Here is a 26,292-nt window from a genome sequence, read left to right as displayed (position 1 = left end):
GCGTATTCTGTGTGGCTCTTTTTGAAGTGGCATACCCTTTATTTCCTCACCAAAAATGGGGGAAGGGGGTTCATAAGACATGTGAGGCTCTGTAACATTTTCAGAAGTCAGAACAACTCGCTCTGTGAGCACAGTCATAAAAAGACTAAAGAAATGTACTAGGGGCAGAGAATACCTTGGAGGCCAAGGGGAGAGATGAGACGCTAAGTGCCCTACTGGCTCGGGGAGCTCTGAAGGAGCCTGGTGTGGGAATCAGAAGTCGTGGCCTGATGGTGGGGGGGAGGGGGGAGAGTCAGATCCTGCGGGGATCTTGGAACGCTGTGCTGAGCAGCGGGTCTGACCTTGCAGGGAGCAGGGAGCCAGCCAGGTTGGGGAGCCGTCCTGATTTGCTCCATGTGGGGAAGCTCAGGTCCTGTTGGGTGGATGGGAGACGGGGAAGGTGAGACAGGGCATCCGCTTGTCACCGTCATCCCGGTGAACAATGAGCGCAGCCAGAATCGCATCAGAGGAGCTGATCACCTGGCCCGGAGCCGCCACGTGGGATGCACACCCTCTCGCCAGACCCCTTTCTTGCCTGCTCCTCAGCACCACTGCAGTGGCCAGGGGCTCCCAGGAGGGCTCAAGAGCCTGAAGACAGCTGGGCCTTACCCTGGGAGCTGCCGATTAGGTAGGTCTGGGATGGACCTGAGAGTGTGCATTTTTAAAAACATGTTTTTACACATTTATTCATTTTCGAGAGACAGACAGCTCTGAGCTGTCAGCACAGAGCCTGACGTGGGGCTCAAACTCACGGATGGCGAGATCATGACCTGAGCTGAAGTCGGACGCTTAACCGACTTGAGCCACCCAGGAGCCCCTTTGATGAGTTCCCAGGTGCCGCTGCTTCTGGGACAGAGACCACACATTGAGAACCACTGCAATAGAGAATGAAACACGATCCTTAAAGCTCTGCAGCCACATGCATGCAGGACACTATAGTGCTGCCCGTTTGAAAAGCAGCTTAATTGAAAATCAGTGCTTGCCGCTGTGGCTGTGTCTAAGAAGACTGACTTCCGCCTGTCCACAACTTTTTCATTCCTATGGCCTAATTTCCCAGGCCGATGTCATAGGGACCCTCTTCTTTTGGTCAGCGTGAGCAACCCTGGATGGAACCGCCTCTTCCTTTGAGGGCCCCTCTCAGCCCTGCCAGGGGCCCCCATCGCAAATTCTTGCCCGTATTTCAATCTTAAGTCATTCCGTTCCAAACATTTATCTGCACTACTCAGCTGTCATCATGGGCTGCAGTGAGTAGCAAGTTCTGTAGCAATTCCTGTAGATCTGATCTTATCAACCAACTTGCAAAGAGGTGTTAGCATCTTTAGGTGAAGGAATGGCGGTCCAAAGGTTAAGTGCTTTGAATCTTTAAAGCCACATGATCAGGAAGGATGTCCCCAAGCAGAGGCTTAATCTCCTGCCCCCAAGGCCTGCCTTTCCACCTAAAAGAACCCAATGTTCAACTTAACTCGTCTTCCTCCTGGTTTATGAAACCATTTTCAGACCACCTGATTCCTTGTAGCAGCTCTGGAAGGCAGCATCCTCACTTTACAGACGGCTAACGGAGAGTAACCCGCAGAAGGCACCAGAGCCAAGGCAGATCCTGCCAGATCCCATTTAAAAGGCATGGAATAGGACTCCTAAGCCCCAAGTAGAAAATGTAGCTTAGGGGAAAAAATTATTTAAAAAAGAACACTTCGGGGCGCCTGGGTGGCTCAGTCGGTTAAGCATCTGACTCTTGATCTCAGCTCAGGTCATGATCTCACGATTTGTGAGTTCGAGCCCCACGTTGGGCTCTGTGCTGACAGCTCAGAGCCTGGAGCCTGCTTCAGATTCTGTGTCTCCCTCTCTCTCTCTGCCCCTCCCCTGCTTGCACTCTCTCTCTGTCTCTCTCAAAAATGAATAAACTTAGTTAAAAAAAAAAAAAGAAATGCTAACTGCAGTACACAACCAGCAAATAGCTCTGAATTCAGTAACAGAGGAGGTTAGCAACCTCTGCCCCTCAGTAATAGAAGTGGCTTTTTGGAATGCACACTTTTCGGAAAATAACAAACTTCCTGGGTGATGACTGGGTACTAAATCTCAGATTTTTACCTGAGTGAGCTTAGGAATTTCATTTTCCACAATGTAGTTCTGAGTGTGATGGTTGTTAGAACAAGATCTAAGCTCTCGTTTCTGGAACCCTGTCTATGTTCCAAGTAAACAAAATCTTTACCATTGTTAGCTGGTATACAATAAGCACTAAACAGTATTTTGCAACAGAAATTATAGGTGCTACCTCAGCCAGATGAAATCTTTCCTTGCAAACCCAAGTCCTGAGAAACATGCGGCAGGAACTACTGCAGTGAAGCTCCAGGCCATCCCATTGGGTCTGGGTTTTCATACCTCCCTCCTGCTTTTCAGTAAAGGCCTGGTGCAAGGACCAGCCTGAGCCCTGTGCAGCTGGCACTCAGCTCGCTTTGCTGGGTCTTTGGGAGACAGTAGTAAGAGCACTTTATCTGAAGGATAAGTAGGCAGAGCATCGTTTGGTCCTGCTGTTTCTTCTAGAAGGCAGGGCACCACTGCAGTGAAACAGGGCTTCGAATACTGCAAACAGGCCTGTTTGTGTGTTCTCCAAAAGCATGTGTTCCTGAGTGGGTTTTGTATTTCACTGGAGAGTGGCTGTCCCCAGTCTGGTGATGAAAGCTGGTGTGTGGGCTACATCAGGCAGGGTCCCATCTGGACACAGAAGGCATACTTGGAATAGAAGCGATTATTCAAACACAACACACCGTTTAGAACAGGACAGAGCCAGGGGCGCCTGGGTGGCTCAGTTGGTTAAGTGTCCGACCTCGGCTCAGGTCATGATCTCACGGTCTGTGAGTTCAAGCCCCGAGTCGGGCTGTGTGCTGACAGCTCAGAGCCTGGAGTCTGCTTTGGATTCTGTGTCTCCCTCTCTGTCTGCCTCTACCGCACACATGCTCTCTCTCTCTCAAAAATAAATAAACATTAAAAAAAAAAAAAAGAAAAGGTGGGTCAGGGTGCCTGGGTGGCTCAGTTGGTTGAGCCTCAGACTCTTGATTTCGGTTTAGGTCATGATCTCTGGTTCATGAGTTTGAGCCCTGCATCAGGCTCTGCGCTGACAGTGTGGAGCTAGCTTGGGATTCTCTCTCCCCTCTGCCCCTTCCCCACCCTCCCTCTTTCTCTCCCTGAAAATAAATAAATAAACTTATTTAAAAAAATTTTTAAGGTTTATTCATTTTTCAGAGACAGAGAGAGAGTGTGAGTAAGAGAGGCGCAGAGAGAGAGGGAGACACAGCATCAGAAGCAGGCTCCAGGCTCTGAACTGTCAGCACAGGGCCCGACACGGGGCTCGAACTCACAGACCATGAGATCATGACCTGAGCTGAAGTCAGATGCTTAACTGACTGAGCCACCCAGACGCCCCTAAATAAACTTATTTTTTAAATTAAAAAAAAAAAAAAACGGGGGGAGGCAGGGAGGCATAAATGACAGTGCAGGTACCCGGAGTAATGACTTCAGTTGTCTCCCCCATGGGAAGTGGTATAAAACTGACCAGAACCTGGGAGGAGAGTTGTGTGGGGAGGGCCTCCTTCGGAGGAGTCTCCACTGTCCCCTGAGGATGGAGCAGTCTGAGGTGACATATGGGGAAGGAGGCAGGGAGAGGAACACCCTGACCCTCTGGTCTCCTGCCCAGGCTTCCCATTGGCCAAGCCACGTGGGGGGTCGGGAACCCGGGAGAGACTGATGAAGCGCGCGCAGGGCAGCGTCTCTGGCAGAAGGAGGTTAGAGCCTGGACGGGCAGGTGGAACTAATGAGTGGCAGGGCTGGGACCCAAACACTGGACTTGGTGATGGCTATGACCGCGGCTTGGGAGCACTTGTTCGATCAACAAATATTTGATTCCCACCCTGTGGGAGGCAGCAGCATCTTCCCTGAATGATGCGTCAGACCTGGGCGGGGGCCCCGACAGGTGGGCTGTCGGAGGGAGGCTGGCTCACCCTCGGTCACAGCTGGAAAGCAACAGGTGCGAGGTTCAATCACACGTCTGCCCCCCCATGCCCACATTCTGCCCCTCAAAGCAGCCCCTTCCCACCAGCAAGTCTAACTGGGGAGAAAATCAGGCTATTTGTGGAACAATGTCCTTCCAGAACTTTATAGATGGCAGGAGTTGGGACCGGACCCCTGTGAGGCCAGCACAGGTCATTTCCCGCATTAGGACAAGGATTGAAATAGCACCCCTGATCCTAAGTGGGCGACAGTGAGACCGTCTGGCGCGTGGTTGGGGAAGTGCCAACACCCACGGCACAGCGTGACCAGAATCAGGAAGCGAGGCCCCCGCCCATGAAGGAGGGGGGTCTCGACCACCGCATGGGTCTGGGCCAAGAGCGGAGTTCCTCAGGCAGGGCTGCGGTTTTGTTTATTGTGGGCTGGGGCTCGGGGCTTGCACAGAATGAAAATCCGAGGCGGCAGGGCCAGCGTCTGTGATGGGACAGCAGGCACGGAGTGTCTCTGCAGAGCTCGGGGCCAGCGAGGTGATCAGAACTACTCATGCAGATCAGTCCGGCAACTGGACATCACAGCCTGCGAGTGGTTCTCACGGGGATGTCCCTGAACCGGCGGGGACATCAGCTTGGGACTTGTGAGAAATGCAGGCTCAGGGGGCCGCCCCAGAGTCAGCAGCTGTGGGCATGGGGCTCCGCGACCTGTTCTCCCGAGGAGGTCGATTCTGAGGCACACTGAAGTTTGAAGACCATTTGTGGGGTCACAGATTCAGAATAGAGGTGTGGGGGGGGGGTGCTCGTGGGCCCCTGAAAACAAAGGACTCTAAGATGTGGTCAGTGGAAGCCAGGGAGGGGGAGGGATGATTCCCCATGGAGAGAGGCCCCGCATGTGACAGACACAGATAAGAACGGGCCATGCGTAGGTGCAGGGAGCGGTGCCACACGGCCTGAAGACTCGAACCCGGGTATGGGTCAGCTCTCCTCAAAATTCAGGGGAGGCCAGGGCAGGGCATGAAGGGTTCGCCTAAGATCTAGAAAGTCGAGTCAACGGCCCTTGGTTTGCACTGGCTTACTTGGATTCTCACCTTTTTTTCTTCCTGCTCTTCTAATTCCTTCTTCTGACAATAAGGCCCCGCAATGTGGTAGGTCCTGGGAAAGATGCTGGGGATGGGCAGGTGGACACCCCTGGAGGGGAGGCAGAAATACAAACTGGTATTGCACTCTGGGAGAATCGGGAGGCAGAGGGGGCTAGTGCGGGTCGTGTCGTGGCAAGAGTTACAACAGGTGTAGGAAGGGGCAGGGGCCGTTCCTGGAGTCACTGTCTCGTGCGTTACCGTCTTTGAGTGGGCGCCCAACGTGCTCAGCAAACGGGTAGCTGGGTGTCATGCGAGCCCCGCCCCGTGCATGCGGAAGGGGCTGGAAGAGAGGCGGGAACAGGTAATGGGAATGGTGGCTGAGTCCTCACTGTGTTAGACACCCTGAAGCATTTCACATTCCCACTATTTAATCCTCACCCAACCCCACTGACCTCGTGAGATAGTAAAGGACAAGCGGAAATGTTTGGTCTTCACCCTGTGGGCGATGGGCAGCCTTTGAAGTGTTTTCAGGAGGAAATGGTCTTGGCGCTATTCTCGAAGCCTCTGACTCTCAATTCTGACCACAATGAAACTGCCTGAGGAGCTAATTAAAAGAAAATCTGATGCCAGGTCCCGCTCCCAGAGAAGGCTGGAGCTGTCTGGACAGCACATCTGACCTCCCCGAAAAGTCAGAGGGTCTGAGTTGAGACTCTGCACGAAGTGTTTTCATTACTTGACTTTAATAGTGGCATTTTGTTTTTCTTTCAGGAATGTCCAGATCACAGGTGAGTGTTTTTTTCCTTCTCTACAGAGCTTTGTTTTGTCTGATATGCTCCTAAATGTTCACAGCTGTCCTTCCTTCGCTTAAAAATGCCCGTCACAGGGGCACCTGGTTGGCTCAGTCGGATAAGCGTCTGACTTCGGCTCAGGTCGTGATCCCACGGTTCGTGGGTTCAAGCCCTGCGTCGAGCTCTGTGCTGACAGCTCAGAGCCTGGAGCCTGCTTTGGATTCTGTGTGTCTCTCTCTCTGCCCCTCTCCTGCTCATGCTGTGTCTCTCTCTGTCTCTCAAAAATGAATAAACATTTAAAAAAATTTTTTTTAATTCCTATTATATACTCATGTCATTGGTGCGGGGACAATCCTGAGTTTTTTCTTTAGGACATGGTGTGTCTCGTTTTTCTCAAAATAACAATAAAACCAGATGCTTTATTTCACTGTTGTCTCTGTGTGGAGTGCAAGGGGTGAAATATTTTTTAAATTCTTGATTCCACCTCTGGACAGTCACTGACAAGTTGCTAAATGTGCATCAGCTACTTTCCATGCTGTTAGCGCTCACTCGTGAACACGGGCCAGTGGGGGGCGTGTTTCAATCCCACACCGTTTGTTTTCATCAGGGCTGCTTCGGTTACCCCCTGAGCATCTTCTTCATCGTGGTCAATGAGTTCTGTGAAAGATTTTCCTACTATGGAATGAGAGGTAACCATCCTCACCCTCCCTCCCCGGAGTGAAGAGCCTGACTTACCACAGCTCCTGACTTTGTCTCCCCTCTCGCCCCGTCCCCTGCCCTCTGCAAAAAGCGCTCCTGATTCTGTACTTCAGACGGTTCATCGGATGGGACGATAATCTGTCCACGGCCATCTACCACACGTTTGTGGCTCTGTGCTACCTGACGCCCATCCTTGGAGCGCTGATCGCGGACTCCTGGCTGGGAAAGTTCAAGTGAGTATTTGCAGCTTCCTTGTTAAGAAACAAGCCAGGAAGTAATTGCAGCTTTGTGGTTTGGGATGACGGATGGTGGGAACAAGGAATCAAGGCCCATAAAACTCTTAGGAGAGCGTGTCAGGCGCTGTTTCTGCTCAGATCGTATCCCGGGTCTAGCACCGTGCCTGGCGTTTGGCAGTGTGAATGCAGGTAGCACTGGTAGGTTCTTTCCTTCCTCCAAACAGTGGTGACATCCCTGTCTCCTGTTGAAATAGTAGCAGGGATACTGTCTATCATTAATCACGTGTGAGTCGCAGAGTTAAGGTCTAGAGAACGAAGAAGCTCCCTAATGTATGTGCCGGCTGCCGAAAGGCTCACACTGCTCTCTGGGCGGGGAGGATGTGGGGCATTCATCCAATTCTACAGGATCAGCTCCACGAGTGCCCCCAATAGAGGGTTACTGAGAAGTCCCCAGAACTTAATGAGCAAGGAAGTGGAGGTTCTTCTGGGCCAAATTCACTGATTCTCTCTCTCTCTCTCTGCTCCCCCCCCCCCCCAGCTCGCACACTCTCTCTCCCTTTCTCTCAAAATAAATAAACTTAAAAAAATTGTTTTTAACTTGAAATTTGTAGTACCTGCTATAAATCTAACAAAACCACAAAATGAGAGTTGGTAAATCCTAGGAGTGATTTTCTTTTTTTCAATTCAGGAGGTAAAATACTTAGATAACTTGGAAAACACAAATGAACTCACTGTACATTCAATACAATATAAAAATGACTGGGGCGCCTGGGTGGCTCAGTCGGTTGAGCATCCAACTTCGGCTCAGGTCATGATCTCGCAGTTTGTGAGTTCGAGCCCTGCGTAGGGGGCTCAGAACCTGGAGCCTGCTTCAGATTCTGTGTCTCCCTCTGTCTCTGCCCCAACCCACTCACACTCTGTCTCTGTCTCTCTTAAAATTAAACATTAAAAATTTTTTTGGTAAATAATTAATGGCTCACTCCTGGCCAAATATTGTTACCAGGCACAAGATAAGTATCTCTTCCTTTTGAAGATAGACGGACTCAGCAGTTAGGTAAAAGGAAACACTGAGTTTTTCAAGTAATTCGGAGATGAAACCGATCTTCCGCCCCTTCCCCTGGCTCCAGCCGATGTGACTTACACGTGCAGGCTGGGCAACAAATTCTCCAGCAGGCTGCCTTTCTAGGAGTTAGCAGTTCTTGTTTTTGTTTTTTGTTCTGTTGTTTGAAGAGTTCCCAGTGGTACTCAAGTTTGAAAAACAAGTACACAATGGCTGGCGTCTTGCCTTTTGAAGCAGGAGGCCTTTCTGTGGGAGGGAAGGAAGTGGGCTCCTACCGTGCAGTTAACTTAGGTTCTCTTAACCCCTCTCAACACAGGACGATCGTGTCGCTGTCCATCGTATACACAATCGGACAGGCGGTGATTTCAGTCAGTTCCATTAATGACCTCACAGACTTCGACCATGACGGAATCCCTGACAACCTCCCCACACATGTGTGAGTTGACACCTGCTGCCCTCCCCCACCCCCACCCCCCCGCCACTGGTGGCTTACTCCGCGCTCTAATTTTTCATCTTTTTTCCTTGAACTTCACTGTAAGTGCAAGGAGGTCTTTCCTCCCTCATCAGCCTAGAGGAAGCTTTTTAGTTGACTAAGAGTTGGGTCTGTGTATGTCACCATCCTAGCAGCTGTCTGGAGCCACTGCTCACTCGACGCCTGGCTGTCTCGGGTACATGTCGCATGACACACGGTCAGCGCCCGGAATACTTGTGTTAATCTTGATCTTCCTCACAGGGACAGAACTCCCGCAGACGTTGATCCCTAATCGTGCCAGGTTTCCTTAAGACTCTGTGCCTTTGGGTGTCTCCTCGTACCATACTTCCGCTTATTTTTCAGTAATTCAGTTTCAGAAATATTTATTGCAGCCCTGTGTTCTGAGTTCTTGATGGAAAGTGCCGTTGACAAACGCTCCTCTGTGAGACTAATTTCCCATCACTACAGTCTGGCCTTATAAAAATGTATTTTGTTCCCGGTTCTTGTGCTTCCGTGCCTTGATCTATGAGTAACGTATCGTATGGGTTGGGGAAACATCATGGAAATTCAAATTGGTATCTGCAGTTCCGGCGTTTCTGGTTTGCTAGCCAATCGGATTGCTGTTTAGACCCGGTCCCTTGCTGCAACACCCTCGGTGCCCACAGAGAACTGCGCTGGTGGAAGGGAGTGGTTGTATGACCGGGTCAGGAGCTCACACTTCCAATGTCTGAGTCCCAGCTACTCACAAAGGAGCTATAAGACCTGGGAAGCTCACCTTCCCCAGGCCTCAGTTTTCTCTTCTATGGTATCAATTAAGAACATGGACTTTGGAGCCAGGCCAACTGGTTCAAATGCTGGCTATGCCCTTTACTAGTTGTGGGATCTTGAGCACATTTCTTAACCTCTGTGCCTAGGTTTCTTAACCTCTGTACCTAGGCAGTAGGAACTGCCTACTTCGTGTGGCAGTTTTGTGCCTTAATCTGGGTAAAGGACCCACAGCATGGCCTGGCAAGTGGTAAGTATTCAAGAAAGCTTAGTCTCTTAGCGTATTTCATGGAGTTCATCCCTACAGCTCTCACTAGAGGGCCCGGTACATCATATCCAACCGGCCATGTTTTGTTGTCATTTCAAATGTTTGGGGGTGCCTGAGTGGCTCAGTTGGTTAAGCTTCCAACTTCAGCTCGGGTCATGATCTCACTGCTGGTGAGTTCGAGTCCTGCGTCAGGCTCTGTGCCGACAGCTCAGAGCCTGGAGCCTGCTTCAGATTCTGTGTCTCCCTCTCTCTCTGCCCCTCCCCTGCTCACGCTCTGTCTCTCTCTCTCTCTCTCTCTCTCAAAAATAATAAACATTAAAAAAATTAAAAATTTTTTTGAATACTTGTTTATTTTTGAGACGGAGAGAGTCAGAACACGAGTGGGGAAGGGGCAGAGAGGGAGACACAGAATCTGAAGCAGGCTCCAGGCTCTGAGCTGTCAGCACAGAGCCCAACATGGGGCTCGAACCCATGAACCACTAGATCATGACCTGAGCCTAAGTTAGACAACCGATTGAGCCCCCCAGGTGCCTCTAAACATAAAAAAATTTTTAAAATAAATAAATAAAAATAAAAGAGTGATAGTACTAAGCACAAGTTTATTAACAGGCAAACAAAAAAAGTGCTTCAGCCAGTTAATTCAAGAAGAGGAGCATGATTTTTTTTAAGTTTTATTTATTTAACTAAACTCTACACCCAACATGGGGCTTGAACTCACAACCCCGAGATCAAGAGTCACACACTCTTCTGACTGAGCCAGCCAGGAGCCCTAAGATGAGCAGATTTTTAAAAATTTTTTTTAACGTTTATTTATTTTTGAGACAGAGAGAGACAGAGCATGAACAGGGGAGGGGCAGAGAGAGAGGGAGACACAGAATCTGAAATGGGCTCCAGGCTCTGAGCTGTCAGCACAGAGCCCAATGCGGGGCTCGAACTCACGGACTGTGAGATCATGACCTGAGCCGAAGTCGGACGCTTAACCCTCTAAGCCACCTAGGTGCTCCTGAGCAGATTTTTTAAAGGAATTTTTCAATGTGCAGTATCTTCCTTGACTTTATCTATAGTTTCCTAAAATATTTGTTAGAATTTTAAAGTAATATTTGCAAACAAGAAGATTTGGAGTAAACCCTTATAAAACTTGAAATTTGGGGTGCTTGGGTAGCTCGGTCAGTTCAGTGTCCAACTCTTGATTTCAGCTCAGGTCATATCTCATGGTTTGTGAGTTCAAACCCCCCACTGGGCTCTGTGCTGACAGCGTGGAGCCTGCTTGGGATTCTCTCTCTCTCTGTCTCTCTCTCTCTCTGCCCCTCCCCAGCTTGTGCATGTGCTCATGCTCTCTCTCTCTCTCAAAATAAATAAATAAACTTAAAATTTTTTTTTTAAAAACCTGAAATTTGTAGTACCTACTATAAATCTAACAAAACTACAAAATGGGAGTTGGTAAGTTCCATGAGTGATTTTTTTTCAATTCAGGAGGTAAAAATACATAGACTTGGAAAATACAAGGGAAGTAAAAGTAACTAAGCCTTAATTCCCTCCATTATTACAAATAATCTCTTCTATCATTGTAAAAGGTTATAGTAGTAAATCTTTCGTTCTGCTTCTTTCCAGTCTTCTGTACTTTGTAAACAAGTTAAGATCATACCACATAACCTGATACTCTGCTTTGCATTTAAATTGTCTTTTTCCATGGCTTTTCATGACTATTATGATTCTATTATGATTGTACTAGACACAGTGCACACAGACACATTTTACCTACCCATTCTTTTACTGAAAACGGTAAGAGGTACAAAAGAATTCCATACATAAATCCTTGTCCAGTATTCAAGCGGTTGCTTTAAGTTTTTTAAATATACATACAAGTTTGTTAACAGAGAGAGTAATAATGATTTCAGGAATAGAATGCAGTGATTCATCACTTACATGTAACACCCAGTGCTCATCCCAACAAGTGCCCTTCTTAATGCCCCTCACCCATTTAGCCCATCCCCCCCACAACCCCTCCAGCAACCCCCAGTTTGTTCTCTGTATTTAAGAGTCTCTTATGGTTTGTCTCCCTCGCTGTTTTCGTATTATTTTTTGCTTCTCTTCCCTTACGTTCATCTGTTTTGTATCTTAAATTCCACATATGAGTGAAGTCATATGATACTTGTCTTTCTCTGACTAATGTCACGTAGCATAATACCCTCTAGCTCCATCCACATTGTTGCAAATGGCAAGATTTCATTCTTTTGGATTGAGTACTCCATGACTTCTTTATCCAGTCATCCGTCGATGGACATTTGGGCTCTTTCTATACTTTGGCTATTGTCAATAGTGCTGCTATGAACATTGGGGTGCATGAGTCCCTTCAAAACAGCACACCTATGTCCTTTGGATAAATACTTAGTAGTGTAATTGCTGGGTTGCAAGGTAGTTCTATTTTTAACTTTTTGAGGAACCTCCATGCTGTTTTCCAGAGTGGCTGCACCAGTTTGCATTCCCCCCCAGCAGTGCAAAAGTGTTCTCTTTCTCTGCATCCTCACCAACATCTGTCATTTCCTGAGTTGTTAATTTTAGCCATTCTGACAGGTGTGAGCTGGTATCTCATTGTGGATTTGATTTGTATCTCCCTGCTAATGAGTTTGTTGAACATTTTTTCATGTGTCAGTTGGCCATCTGGATGTCTTCTTTAGAAAAATGTCTATTCATGTCTTTTGCCCATTTCTTCACTGGATTATTTGGTGTTTGGATTGAGTTTGATAAGTTCTTTATAGATTTTGGATACTAACCCTTTATCTGATGTGTCATTTGTAAATATCTTCTCCCATTCCCTTGGTTGCCTTTTAGGTTTGCTGATTGTTTCTTTCACCGTGCAGAAACTTTTTATCTTGATGAGGTCCCAATAGTTCATTTTTGCTTTTGTTTCCCTTGCCTCTGGAGACATGTCAAGTAAGAAGTTGCTGCGGCCAAGATCAAAGAGGTTGTTGCCTGTTTTCTCCTCTAGGATTTTGATGGCTTCAAGACTTATGTTTAGGTCTTTCATGCATTTTGACTTTATTTTTGTGTCTGGTATAAGAAAGTGGTTCAGGTTCATTCTTCTGCATGTCACCGTCCAGTTTTCCCAATACCATTTGCTGAAGAGCCCATCTTTTTTCCATTGGATATTCTTTCCTCTTTGTCAAAGATTAGTTGGCCAAACGTTTGTGGGTGTATTATGGGTTCTGTATTCTGTTCCATTGATCTGTGTGTCTTTTTTGTGCCAGTACCATACGGTCTTGATGATTACAGCTTTGTAATATAGCTTGAAATCCAGAATTGTGATACCTCCAGCTTTGGTTTTCTTTTTCAGGATAGCTTTGGCTATTCAGGGTTTATTCTCATTCCATACAAATTTAGGATTGTTTGTTCTAGCTCTGTGAAGAATGCTGGTGTTATTTTGATAGGGATTGCATTGAATATGTAGATTGCTTTGGGCAGAATCAACATTTTAACAATATTTGTTCTTCCAGTCCATGAGCATGGAATGTTTTTCCATTTTTTTGTGTCTTCTTCAGTTTATTTCACAAGCTTTCTATAATTTTCAGTGTATAGATTTTTCACCTCTGTGGTTAACTCTATTCCTAGGTATTTTATGGTTTTTGGTGCAGTTGTAAATAGAATAGATTCCTTAATTTTTCCTTCTGCTGCTTCATTATTGGTGTATAGAAATGCAACCAATTTCTGTGCATTGATCTTATATCCTGTGACTTTGCTGAGTTCATGGATCAGTTCTAGCAGTTTGTGGAGTCTTTTGGGTTTTCCACATAGAGTATCATGTCATCTGCAAAGAGTGAGAGTTTGACTTCCTCCTTGCGAATTTGGATGCCTTTTATTTCTTTGTGTTGTCTGAATGCTGAGGCTAGGATTTCCAACACTATGTTGAATAACAGTGGTGAGAGTGGACATCCTTGTCATGTTCCTGACCTTAGGGGGAAAGCTCTCAGTTTTTCCCCGTTGAGGATGATATTAGCGGTGGATCTTTTGTGAATAGCTTTTATGATCTTGGGTTTTTATCAAGAAAGGATGCTGTATTTTGTCAAATGCTTTCTCTGCATCTCTTGAGAGGATCAAAAGATAGTAGATTATGATAGTAATGTTAAGGCCCATGAATTCAAATTTCATTCTGCTATCAAGACTGTATTCCTGTGAATTATCTTCTCAAACAGGTTGAGTCCCTTCTCTGTGTTTAACTACTGTGAGATTGTGATTTATAATAAGAAATACGTGTTCAATCTTCCCTGTTTTGGGAACAGAGCTCCTAAAACCCTTGGAATTCCCTAAGTGATGAGAGTGGTGAACTGTCTCTTGTTATGTTGATGAGGTGACTTTGGGGACCTGGCTAAGGATGGAGCCTGGTTGCCAAAAGAACCAATTATGTGACTAGAGAGTTGGAACTTTCATTCCCACCCCCTGACCTCCAGGGAGGGGGAGAGGGCCTGCAGATTGAGTTAATATCCAGCAGCCAATGGTTTAATCAACCATGCCTATGTAAGGAAGCCTCCATAAAAACCCAAAAGGACAGGGTTGGAAGAGCTTCCAGGTTGGTAGGCACAGGGAGGTACGGGGACAGAGGCACCCTGGAGAGGCCGTGGGAGCTCCGTGCCCCTTCCCACCTATTTTGTCCTGTGCATTTCTTCCACCTGAGTGCTCCCAAGTTATATCCTTTTATGATAAATTGGTGATCTAGTAAGTAAAGTGTTTCCTGAGTTCTGTGAGCAGCTCCAGCAAGTTAATTGAACCCTACAAGGAGGTCGTTTATACTGATTTATAGCCAGTAGGTCAGAAGTACAGGCAACAACCTGGGATTGTGACTGGTATCTGAAGTTCAAGGAGATGGTCTTTGGAACTTCCAGTTTGTAGCTCATCAGTCAGAAGCACAGGTGACAACCTAGGCTTGCCTGTGGTGCCTGAAGTTGGGGGGAAGGCAGTCTTATAGGACTGAGCCCTTAACCTGTGGAATTTTTTTTTAATTATTTTTTTTTAGTATTATTTTTTGTCAAGTTAGCTAACATACAGTGTGTACAGTGTGCTGTTGGCCTCAGGAGTAGATTCCCATGATACATCACTTACATAAAACACCCGGTGCTTATCCCAACAAGTGCCACCTTCGATGCCCATCACCCATTTCACTCTCTTTCACCCTCAGTTTGTTCTCTGTTTTTAAAAGTCTCTTATGGGTTTCCTCCCTCTCCGTAACCATATGGTTTTTTTCTTTCCCTTCCCCCATGGTCTTCCGTGAAGTTTCTCAACTTCCACATATGAGTGAAAACATGATATCTGTTTTTCTCTGACTGACTTATTTCACTCAGCATGATACCCTCCAGTTCCATCCATGTAGTTGCAGATGGCAAGACTTCATTCTTTTTCATTGCTCAGTAGTACTCCATTGTATATATGTACCACATCTTTATCCAGTCATCATTTGATGGACATTTGGGCTCTTTCCACGATTTGGCTGTTGTTGAAAGCGCTGCTATAAACATTGGGGTACATGTGTCCCTATGCATCAGGACTCCTGTATCCCTTGGATAAATTCCCAGCAGTGCTGTTGCTGGGTCGTATGAGCTGTGGAATCTGATACTGTCTCTGGGTAGAGAGTGTCAGAATTGCTTTGAATTGTAGGACACCCAGCCGGTGGCCATGAATTGTTTATTGTTAGTATGGGGATTCCCCTCCCTACACTGGAAATTGGGCCCAGGAACCCAAAGAGAACCACTGTCCCTGGTCCTCTGAGGGAAATTAGAGGACAGAGAGACTCCTGCTTTGAAGAATCTCACATTTCTGCAATATCCCCTCTCCTTTCCCTAGGGCACTGTCCATGATTGGCCTGGCCCTGATAGCTCTGGGAACCGGAGGAATAAAGCCCTGTGTGTCTGCATTTGGTGGAGACCAGTTCGAAGAGGGCCAGGTGAGATCACGTGCCTTCACAGAAACTACATAAAACAAATATAAACATCCAGGAATTATTGCACGGACACCAAGTCTGTTCTCCATTTGATTCTTTTCAAGGACCGATCATCAGCCACATTTGATCAGTTGATATATAACCAAAGTCATATTGTAACCTTATCCTTTTAATTACAGGAAAAACAAAGAAACCGATTCTTTTCCATCTTTTATTTGGCCATTAATGCTGGAAGCTTGCTTTCTACTATCATCACTCCCATGCTCAGAGGTAAGACATATCTGGTTTTCTTTTTTTGAATTATGGGGAGAAAGTCAGGTGGCAAGTTTAAGTCCTTGTTTTGTTTGTTCGTTTTGTCCCTCTTTTCTCCCATTACGGATACTGCTGTCGGATACTTCGAAATCCAGAAAATGAGCTTTGTGTCGTCTCTAATCCTATTTGACTCCCTTATCCCAAAGACCGCTGAAGAATCTAAAACACCCCTAGCATGGCAATCATTTTTTCTAAGTTTTTATTAATGCAAAGTCTTTACTCACAGTAAGAGAGAAGGCAAGAAAGAGGTGCTGTTTGGCAACCAGACCTGGATGGATCGTACTTGGCATTTGTGCCTTTGGGCACAAATTTGTGCTCCCCAGCGATATGCAGTGAGTTAGGAAGAATTTAGTGGCAACATTTTATTCTTTGCCTTCCTCTCATCTCAACTATTTCTTGTTGGGTTTTTTTTTTTTAATTTTTTAAATGTTTATTTAGTTTTGAGAGAGAGAGAGAGCGAGAGCGTAAGCAGGGGCGGGACAGAGAGAGAGGGAGGCACAGAATCTGAAGCAGGCTCCAGGCTCTGAGCTGTCAGCACAGGACCCGACGCGGGGCTCAAACCCACAAACCGTGAGATCATGACCTGAGCGGAAGTTGGATGTTTAATCGACTGAGCCACCCAGGCACCCCTTAGCTATTTCTAAAAGAACTGCCCGGGAAGGAGAAGGAGACAGCAGCTGTCAAGAGCGCTCAGATATTTGTGTTTGCTGACACTCCACTGAGAGTCTGTGAATTTCCCACCTGAAGGGACTATCCGGGGACAGATTAGACCAAAACAACCCTGTGGTGTCCACACTGCGAATCAGATTCAATGATGAAAGAAAATATTTTGTGGGGATTTATGTATTTCTGCCTGGAGTAGTAGTTTGAAGATGACCCTTAAATCCCATTCCAACTTGTTTTGTATAAACATTTAATAGCTTTGGGGCACCTGGCTGGCTCAGTCCATAGAACATCCGACTTTTGACCTCAGGGTTGTGAGTTCAAGCCCCACATTGGGCATGGAGCCTACTTAAAAAAATAATAATAAAGATACTTTATTCTTTCATTATGTTCCCTCACCTCCCCCACTTCCAGCTTCTAGTAGAATATGTACTTATGCATGTTTGAATTACAGAATGTGTTAAAGGATAATTTTAAAGGTAAAATCCTGGCTCTCACACAAATATAAAATGAGCATGTGCTGAGATTTTATATGACTAATTAGTGAAGAAACTGGAGGAACACTGCTATAATCAGCTCCAATAAGGATTTGAACAACAGAGATGTACACTCTTCCCAGAGGGAAGAGTGAGTTTGCATTGCCACGAACAGAATCATTTGGACAGCTATGAACAGGAAACATTTGCGTGACTATCAATTTTCTACGAGTTAACTTCTTTCTCTACTGAATTGTGAAGCGGTTAGTCAGTCAAAGACAAAGTCAAATCCCTTTCGGATCAGATTATTCCTGGAGGCTCCATTTCATTGAAAGAATTTCTAGGAGACCCTGGGTGGCTCAGTCGGTTAAATGTCCAACTCTTGATATTAGCTCAGGTGGTGATCTCATGGTCATGAGATCGAGTCCCATGTCAGGCTGAGCACGAAGCCTGCTTGGGATTTTCTCCCTCCCTCTCTCTCTGCTCCTCCCCCACTCATGCTCATGCTCTCTCTCAAAATAAATAAATAAACATTTTTTTTTAAAAAGAAAAGGAAGGAATGTCCAATAATCTCTACTTCTCCTTCCAGAGTCTTAATTTTTTTTCCTCACCAATCCTAGGATTTCAGAGCTAGAATGGATCTGCAGTCAGAGGTTAGAAAACTATGGCTGATGGGCCAAATCCAGAAATCTGGACAAGACCATCGATTTGTCTATTGTCTATGACTGCTTTCACCTTACAAAGTCAAGGTTGAGTAGTTGGGACAGAGACTGAATGGTCCACAAAGCCTAGAATATTTACTTCCAGCTCTTCACAGAAAACTTTGTTGACCCCTGCCCTGGGCCATCTAATTGTTTTTTAAATAGCATGAATTCAGGAACACACAATCTTGATTTTCCAGGGTACTTTTGATTTTATTTACTGGGTCCCCTATCTTCAAGTTATTGTATCCAGGTCACTTTTATCTCTCCCACCAAGAAAATCCATATAAGGATTCCCACTGATTTTGGCTTGGCCAGTGTCAGACATCTATTTAGGGGCTAAGATTAGAACCTATGTTCGTCTCTTGCTCTTTCTACTACAAAGCTGCTGGGCTCAGCAGACAATGAAATTGATAAAGCAAATGGATAAGTCTAGAACATCAAGTAAAAACAATATGTAATAACCAGTTAGGGATTTTTAAAAAAATGATAACCATATATGAGCATTAAAAATGCCATAATGAGGGGCACCTGGGTAGTTCAGTTGGTTAAGCATCCAAGTTCTGCTCAGGTCATGATCTCACAGTTTGTGAGTTCGAGTCCTACGTTAGGCTCTGTACTGACAGCTCAGAGCCCGGAGCCTGCTTCAGATTCTGTGTCTCCTTCTCTCTCTGCCCCTCCCCTGATCATGCTCTTTCTCTCTGTCTCAAAAATAAATAAACATTAAAAAATAAGATTATAAAAAAATGATATAATGAATTTTAATCTTATAATTTCTCCCCAGTTCAACAATGTGGAATTCACAGTAAACAAGCTTGCTACCCACTGGCATTTGGGGTCCCTGCTGCTCTCATGGCTGTAGCTCTGAGTAAGTAGAAATCAGTTGAATTAGTACAATCCTATAATCAGGTCAGACCCTCACATTAATTATTGTGACCAATTTTTTAAAACTTCATGGAATAAATTGTAATGATAATTCCCATGCTCTGAACATTCAAACAAAGTAGAGTTGGCATATTACTTCAGAGGAAATAAGATCAAAAAAGAGTTTACAGGAAATGGGATCAACTGAGTTGGGCTCGGAAAAGTTTGACACTATTTAGGCAGATTTAAGGAGAAAAGTGACAGAATCTATTAGACTAGATGACCCCATGACCGAACGCTTTTGCTCTTATCAGCGTGTGCTCGTCTCCAGCTTGCCTCAAGACCCGGCAGCCTGGTCCAGTTAGCGTTTAAATACTTCCAGTGAACATCCAGATTTCCATAATACATCATCTTGAAATGGTTCTACCAGAGTATCTTCCCGTTGGGAGGAATATATGTGTCTATTAGATACATTCATTCACACATTAGTTCTTGGCACTGGCTTTTTAGGAAGTGTGGACAGTTTTCGCCCTAGGATAGTCTACATTGAAAGATGGCAGTTGTCTTCGTTTCCTGGGACTACCGTGACCAAACACTACAGACTGGGTGGCTTCATTAGAAATTTATTTATCATCTCACAGCTCTGGAGGTGGGGAATCCAAAATCAACATGGCGAGAGGGCCCTGCTCCCTCTGAAGTTACTGAGAGGGATCTCTTCCAGGCCTCTCTTCTGCCTCTGGTAGTTCCCTGGCCTGATGCAGCACAATGCCAATGTGCCTGTGGCCTTCCCCTGTGTGCACATCTGTGTCCAAATTTGCGCTTTTTTGTAAGGCCACCAGTCATATTGGAGTAGGAGCCCCCTGAATGACCTCATCTTAACTCGATCTTCTGCAAAGGCTGTATTTCCAAATGAGGTCACATTCTGAGGTCCTGGGGGTAAGGACTTCAGCATCTTCTGGGGGCGGGGGGTGGTGGGGTTCGGGGACACGATTCAACCTGTAACGGTAGTACAAGCAGGAAACAGCCCAATACGCATCTCAGGCCTTTGCAGCTTCCCACTCAAATGAGAAAGTGCTGGCACTATTACTTCCTCTGACTTTTTTTCAGTTCTTCATAGTGTCAGTTATGCCCCCTCTTAACCCTGTTTGTTCAGCTTGTAGCAAATTAGCTTCACCCTTACATCCAAGCCAGAATTCCGTATTTTCCCTTTTTTTCTGTGTCCATTTCCTTCCATAATTGTTTAAATACTGCCACACTCCCCTAAAAAGCCCATATATACCTACTCCTCTCCGATTCTGCGTAAGGAGATAAAAAAAGGATCTCAAAAGCTGTTGTTTGAGGCCAGACGCTGTAGTCAGTTGGCATTAGGTAAATTGTCATTTAGTTTGCATGGGTCATTCTTACATCATACAATGTTTCTCGAATGGAAGAATTGAGAATAGGCCAAATTCTATGCATCAATGCTGTCTCTTGAAGTTTCTTTCAGCAGCAATCTTGTGCTTGAATTAGGTTTAAGTAATCAGAAGCTTAAAGATTAAAATATTTGTTGGCAAAACAGAGTAGACTCCATCTATGAGTATCTCTGCCATCTCTGTCTGGATTAAGGAAGATTGGCATCGGGTAAGGATTAAAGTATATTTCTCTTTATTCAACCATAAAGAACACCTATAACACAGGCACATACTTGGACATATGCTTTGAGTGGTAGCACTTCTCAAAATCTCAGGCCCTCTTAAATTGAGGAAATTAAGTGGCATTCCATTAACCCATCGGTGCTTTTAAATGATTAAACTGTGGTATTGGACAATCAGAAATCCTCATACGGTACTGGGTTTCCAGAGTCTCCTGAAGGAATGCTTTTTCTATTTTTACAATATGCCTTTTCTAGGAAGATCCATGGAAGAATTGCCTTATTGTAAAAGTGCTTTAACCTTGTAAAACTGTAGCCGCAGATGCAAAAATTCACCACTGTTTTTCTGTACCGTGACCACGGAATGAACTCTGCCACACATGATTAAGTAAGGTTTTAACAAATTAGTTTCTTCCTTTTTCTGAAGATTTATTAAAAAAGAAGAAACTCTTCTGCCATTGCAATCAGAAAATTAAAGCTGTTTTTTGTCTTTATAGAATTATGTGCTGATCTGTTACGTGAAAGCACTTATTCCTTTGTCTCCCTATGCTTAAGAATAAACCTTGCACTTAAATAGCCGTATGGAGCGTCTGTGAGCCACCCCAAAATGTGGGAAGTGGACAGTAATAGGCTCCAATGTTGGTATATGACAGCACAAATATACCACCGCTCAAAGCTTCTGTGATTGTTAGGATCAAAAGCACTTTCCAAACTGGGACATAGGAAGGCAAGCCCATTCTGTGAGTAATCCCAGTATTTCCAAAACAAGGTTGTAACTCAAATAAAAGCACATCTTCTAGGTCACAGGTAGTTCTGTCAAACGCCTTGTTAACATCTTCTTTTGCCTTCCCAGTTGTGTTCATCATTGGCAGTGGAATGTACAAGAAGTTTCAGCCCCAGGGTAATGTCATGGCTAAAGTTGTCAAGTGCATTGGTGTAAGTATTTCAGTAGCTCTCTCTGTCAGTGATATTTAGCCACCCCAGAACCTTCTACCTCCTTCAAATTAAAATGCAATGAAGCATTGACTTTTCTTTATTTTTTTAAGTTTATTTATTTATTTTGAGAGAGAGAGAGAGACAGAGACAGAGAGCATGAGCGGGGAGGAGCAGAGAGAGGGAAAGAGAGCTTCCCAAGCAGGCTCCTCACTGTCAGTACAGACCCTGACACGGGGCTCAAACTCACGAACTGTGAGATCATGACCTGAGCCAATACCAAGAGTCACACACTTAGCCGACTGAGCCACCCAGGTGCCCCAACATTGACTTCTCTTTAAACATTTTCTTAATGTTCTTAACTATTTTGGTAATTAAAGTTTCTTATAAAACTGACCAAATGGAAAAGGACACAAACTGAACTCAAAAAGGGAGAGATAGAAATGGCTCTTGAACTTTCGAATTAGATCGGTAGTCAAAGAACGGCAAAGCAGAGTGACTGTTCAGCTATCACGCTGGCTAACCATGGCTGACGCGGGTCGGGAAGAGTGAAACGGAAGTGGAGAGGCGAGGTTTGATGCTGCATCTCAAGGGTCTGGAGTGTCAGTAATGCTACTTTCAGAATTAAGACTAAGAAAATCACTTTTTAAAATGAACACACAAAATGAACACAGATTCAAGTAGAAGATTATCAATGTAATATTTATAACAGCAAAATTTTATAACACAAAATTGCAGGAGAACAGTGCTTAACTTCTAGTAGATGTAGCCATGCTATGCAGCCATCGGAAGTCTTGTTTCCAAAGACAATTCAGTGACAGGAACATGCAGAATATGGTTTCTTCCATGTGCATCAACGTGATGTAATGCATACAGGCACATTTAAAGGTAGGAAAGGGGTGCCTGGGTGTCTCAGTCGGCTAAGCATCTGAATTCAGATCAGGTCATAATCTCAAGGCTCATGAGTTTGAGCCCCACATCAGGCTCCGTGCTAACAGCTCAGAGCCTAGAGCCTGCTTCAGATTCTGTGTCTCCTTCTCTTTCTGCCCCTTCCCCACTAGCATTCTGTCTCTCTCTCAAAAATAAACATTAAAAGTTTTTTAATAATAATAAATTAATTTAAAAAAAATAAAGGCAGGAAATAAATGTTATTGTCGATCTATGCCGTCCAGCATGATAGCCACTAGCCTCATGTGGCTCTCAAACATTTGAAATGTGTCGTGTGCAACTGGGAACAGAATTTTAAATTAGATTTCATTCAAATTAATTTAAATTACACAATTTCCTATATATTGCTATATTATATTGTGAGTTCTCACTTTTTTTTTAATGTTTATTTTTGAAGAGTGCAAGTGGGGTAGGGGCAGAGAGAGAGGGAGACACAGAATCCGAAGCAGACTCCAGGCTCTGAGCTGTCAGCACAGAGCCTGATGCGGGGCTCGAACCCACGGACCGTGAGATCATGACCTGAGCCGAAGTTGGACGCTTAACCGACTGAGCCACCCAGGTGCTCCTTCACTCTTAAATTTTAATGGGACACCTGGCTGGCTCAGTCTGTGCAGCATGCGACTCTTGGACTCAGGGTTGTAAGTTTGAGCCCCATGTTGGGTGTATTACTTTAAAAAAAATTTTTTTTTAATTTATTTTATTATTATTACTTTCACTCTTACACTTTAAAACTGATACTCAGTTCAGTGAGTGGAAAACTTTTAAGTATATTTGGAACAACTTAGGTATATAAATTTAGTTTTTCAAACATAAATTTATGAAAAGTAAATACAAATCAAATAGTTCTGATAAAAATTGATCATGTTCTGTAAGTATAAAATATGCCCCGGGTTTTGAAGACTTGGTATGAAAAAAGAAATATAGAAATTCTCATCGATTGTAATATTTAATATTATTAATTTATTAATAATTGTTTAAATAATTATTGATTTAATATTAATGTTATTCTTATTACATATTAAGATCATATGTAAGATCATTTGGATTTATTGGATTAAATAATATATAACATATTTAAAATGAATTTTACATGTTTCCCTGTTACTTTTTTTTTTACATTTATATATATCTTTTTTATTTTAATTCTAGTACAGTTAACATAGTGTTATATTAATTTCAGGTGTATCCCTGTTACTTTTTTTCAAATTTTTATTTAAATTCTAGTTAGTTAACATATAGTGCAATTTGGGTTTCCACAATAGGATTTGGTGACTCGTAACTTACATACAACACCCAGTGCTCATCACAATACCCTTACTACCCATTACCATTTAGCCCATCCCCCTGCCCACCTCCCCTCCAACAACCCTCAGTTTGTTCTCTATCTTTAGGAGTCTCTCCAGGGGCGCCTGGGTGGCTCAGTCGGTTAAGTGTGTGACTTCAGCTCAGGTCATGATCTCAGGGTTTATAAGTTCGAGCCCCGCATCAGGCTCTGTGATGACAGCTCAGAACCTGGAGCTTGCCTCGGATTCTGTGTCTCCCTCTGTCTCTGCCCCTCCCCTACTCATGCTCTGTCTCTCTCTGTCTCAAAAATAAATAAACATTAAAAAGAAAATTAAAAATAAAGAGTCTCTCCTGGTTTGTTTCCCTCTCCCTCCCCCCATATGTTCATCTGTTTTGTTCTTAAATTCCACAGATGAGCGAAATCATATGGTGTTTGTCTTTCTCTGATTGACTTAGATCCCTGTTACTTTGTACTATGGCCAGCCGAAAACCGAAATCACAAATGGCATACATTATATTTCTCTTGAATGCTCCTCTCTAGAGGGCACAGAGAGTAAAGTAGTAAGAATATGACTTTGTTTACCCCACTCAAAGGCTCATAGTTAGAAAGAGATTAGGAATAAATGCAGGTTCTTTTAGCATCATCATTACACAAGTTTATACGATATATACGTTGCTTCTCTCACAAACACAGCTTTCCATTAAAGGCAGTTGTATTGAAATGTGTTTCCCTCATAAAGTAATCGGTTCTGTTTTGAAATGTGATTTTTCTTCCTTCCTTCAGTTTGCCCTCAAAAATAGGTTTAAGCATCGGAGTAAGGAGTTTCCCAAGAGGGAGCACTGGCTGGACTGGGCTAAAGAGAAATATGATGTGAGTGACCGTTATCGCTGCAGTTTTCTTGGGGTCTTCCTCCAGCACGGGGACAGCCACAGTGGCGGTTCGTATGATTAAGGCCACGTGGACAAAATTATCAGTTGTATCCTTGTAAACCTGACTAGTGTTTTGAACAAGACTATGCAAGAATGTGTGTTAATGTTGAGAAGAACTTGATAAACGGTGGGTATAGCTGGAAACAACATTATCTTTTCATAGGTTTTCATTTGGTAGAATCGGTTATTAATTATGCGTGATTGTGGTCACGTAACCAGTGTGAAAACAGAAGAATCAGTGAACAGTGGTGGTGGGATTACATTTATTGGAATTACATTTAAATTCTAGTACTATGCCTTTTATTTATTTATTTATTTATTTATTTATTTATTTATTTTATAGTTTATTTTTATTTATTTTGAGAGAGAGAGAGAGAGAGAGAGAGAGAGAGAGAGAGAGCAAGCGGGGGAGGGGCACAGAGAGAGGAAGACAGAATCCCAAGCAGGCTCCATGCTGTCAGCGCATGGATGCGGGGCTCGAACTCACAAACTGTGAGATCGTGACCTGAGCTGAAGTCTAGTTGGACGCTTATCCGACTGAGCCACCCAGGTGCCCCTAGTAAGATGCCTTTTAAACTGACATTCGCACTCATTTTAAATAGCTGAGGAATTCTGGGTTTTCTAAAAAAATTTGAGGGAGGATTCTTTGGAACAATTAGTCACCTCCCCGCTTGTCTCTGGTTGCACGTGTCTATACTGAAACAACACTGCTGACAGCTGTGAATGACACTGATTCATCCTTCCCCATTTCATCCACAGGAGAGGCTCATCTCTCAAATTAAGATGGTTACGAGGGTGATGTTCCTGTATATCCCGCTCCCAATGTTCTGGGCCTTGTTTGACCAGCAGGTAATGTAAAGCTGTGTGTGTTTCTTTACATCTTTATTTAGCAAAATTCCTTGGGCACTACCACGGACGGGGCAGTACTTAGTATTTAGCTTCTAAAAACGTTTTCTTCCAGTTTCTTTTTTATACTTCGTTTATTTACTAAGTGTTAGATCACACTGAGTTTCTTTAAAAAAAAAACAACAACACAACTCGAGATGGTTCTATCCACATTTCTGTTGCAAAACAATGAAGAAAATCAGGTGTGGTCAGCTTACAGAGCCTTGGGAAAGACTTGATCAAAGTATCTAGGACTCTTACCAGTTAAACCAAGAATAAAGAGCTTTTCTGCTGATACAGTGTGCTCAGAGGATGTACAGTATTGCCTTTTATGGGATCCACAGAACATTTAAGCTGAAAAAGGCCTTGATACCTTCTGCTCTAAAATGGAATGCTTGAGCTAGAAGTACCATCCAAGGATGTGAAATGACTACCTAAGTCATTCCGACCAGAGCAAGGAACTCAAACCCAGATCAGTGCCTTGTCACCCTCCTCTTGCTCCCGCAACCGGAAGACATGTGCCTAGGAAGTTTTCAGATTTGGGTTAAACAACTCAATGTGTGAATACTCGGTTGCCAGAGTAATGAGATAGTGTTTCTTCTAGAAACTGCAGCTTTAAAAAAAATTATAAACGCATGTCCTTTTATTGTACAGGAAGGGTTATTAGAAGGACAGAACAACTCTTGGAAAAAATTTGAGTGAACACATTAATCTCCTTTATTGTAAGGAGATTTACAACTCCTAAGTTGTAAATATGGGATTTAGACCAGCATCTTAAGCACAGGGAAGCAGTTTTGCATGTTGAATAGGAACCAGCTGAATAGGAATCAGATTTGCTCTAGAAGTACACTCATCACCTTCTAGCTGTATGACTGGGGCGGGGGGCGGATTCTGTAATGCTCCTGGAAGGGTAATCGCCCATGGCAAGGCTGTGCGGATCAAATTAGAGACCGCGCATAAAGTGATCCATGCCTGACATCTCTTAAGAGCTCAAGCAGTGGTGTACTTCTTGACTTTCCATAATGCCTTCTAAATGGAGTTGACAGATTGAAAACTTTGTGTTCAGTCCTCCATGGAAATAATCACATGTACCTGTATACAGTCCTGAATCCTCTTTATATAAAATAAGTTGAATGTAACTAGGCTGCAGGGTTAAATCCATAACTCTTTTTAAAAATGTTTATTTATTTATTTTGATGGGGGGGGGGGAAGGGGAAGGGGCAGAGAGAGAGAGAGGGAGAGAGAGAATCCCAAGCAGGCTCTGCGCCATCAGCATGGAGCCCAATGTGGGGCTCGATAACACAAACCATGAGATCATGACCTGAGCCAAAATCAA

At 44.3% G+C, this 26,292-nt stretch overlaps 1 protein-coding gene across 1 annotated transcript in view; it reads left to right on the top strand.

Moving 5' to 3' along the window:
- Window positions 1-423: 423 nt before the first annotated feature.
- SLC15A1 (solute carrier family 15 member 1) overlaps window positions 424-26,292 on the top strand; it is a 44,918-nt gene continuing 19,049 nt past the window's right edge. The window contains exons 1-12 of the mRNA XM_042954550.1: window positions 424-667; window positions 4,286-4,517; window positions 5,882-5,898; window positions 6,396-6,590; window positions 6,692-6,833; window positions 8,213-8,332; window positions 15,234-15,333; window positions 15,510-15,600; window positions 18,267-18,350; window positions 20,830-20,912; window positions 23,926-24,012; window positions 24,831-24,920. Of these exons, the coding sequence (XP_042810484.1) occupies window positions 424-667; window positions 4,286-4,517; window positions 5,882-5,898; window positions 6,396-6,590; window positions 6,692-6,833; window positions 8,213-8,332; window positions 15,234-15,333; window positions 15,510-15,600; window positions 18,267-18,350; window positions 20,830-20,912; window positions 23,926-24,012; window positions 24,831-24,920 (1,485 nt within the window). The remainder of the gene's footprint in view (window positions 668-4,285; window positions 4,518-5,881; window positions 5,899-6,395; window positions 6,591-6,691; window positions 6,834-8,212; window positions 8,333-15,233; window positions 15,334-15,509; window positions 15,601-18,266; window positions 18,351-20,829; window positions 20,913-23,925; window positions 24,013-24,830; window positions 24,921-26,292) is intronic.

Source organism: Panthera leo, chromosome A1 (genome assembly GCF_018350215.1).
Source record: "Panthera leo isolate Ple1 chromosome A1, P.leo_Ple1_pat1.1, whole genome shotgun sequence".
NCBI lineage: Eukaryota > Metazoa > Chordata > Mammalia > Carnivora > Felidae > Panthera > Panthera leo.
The sequence above is the reverse complement of the archived record's forward strand: the minus strand, read 5'-3'. Positions and strand labels throughout refer to the sequence as shown.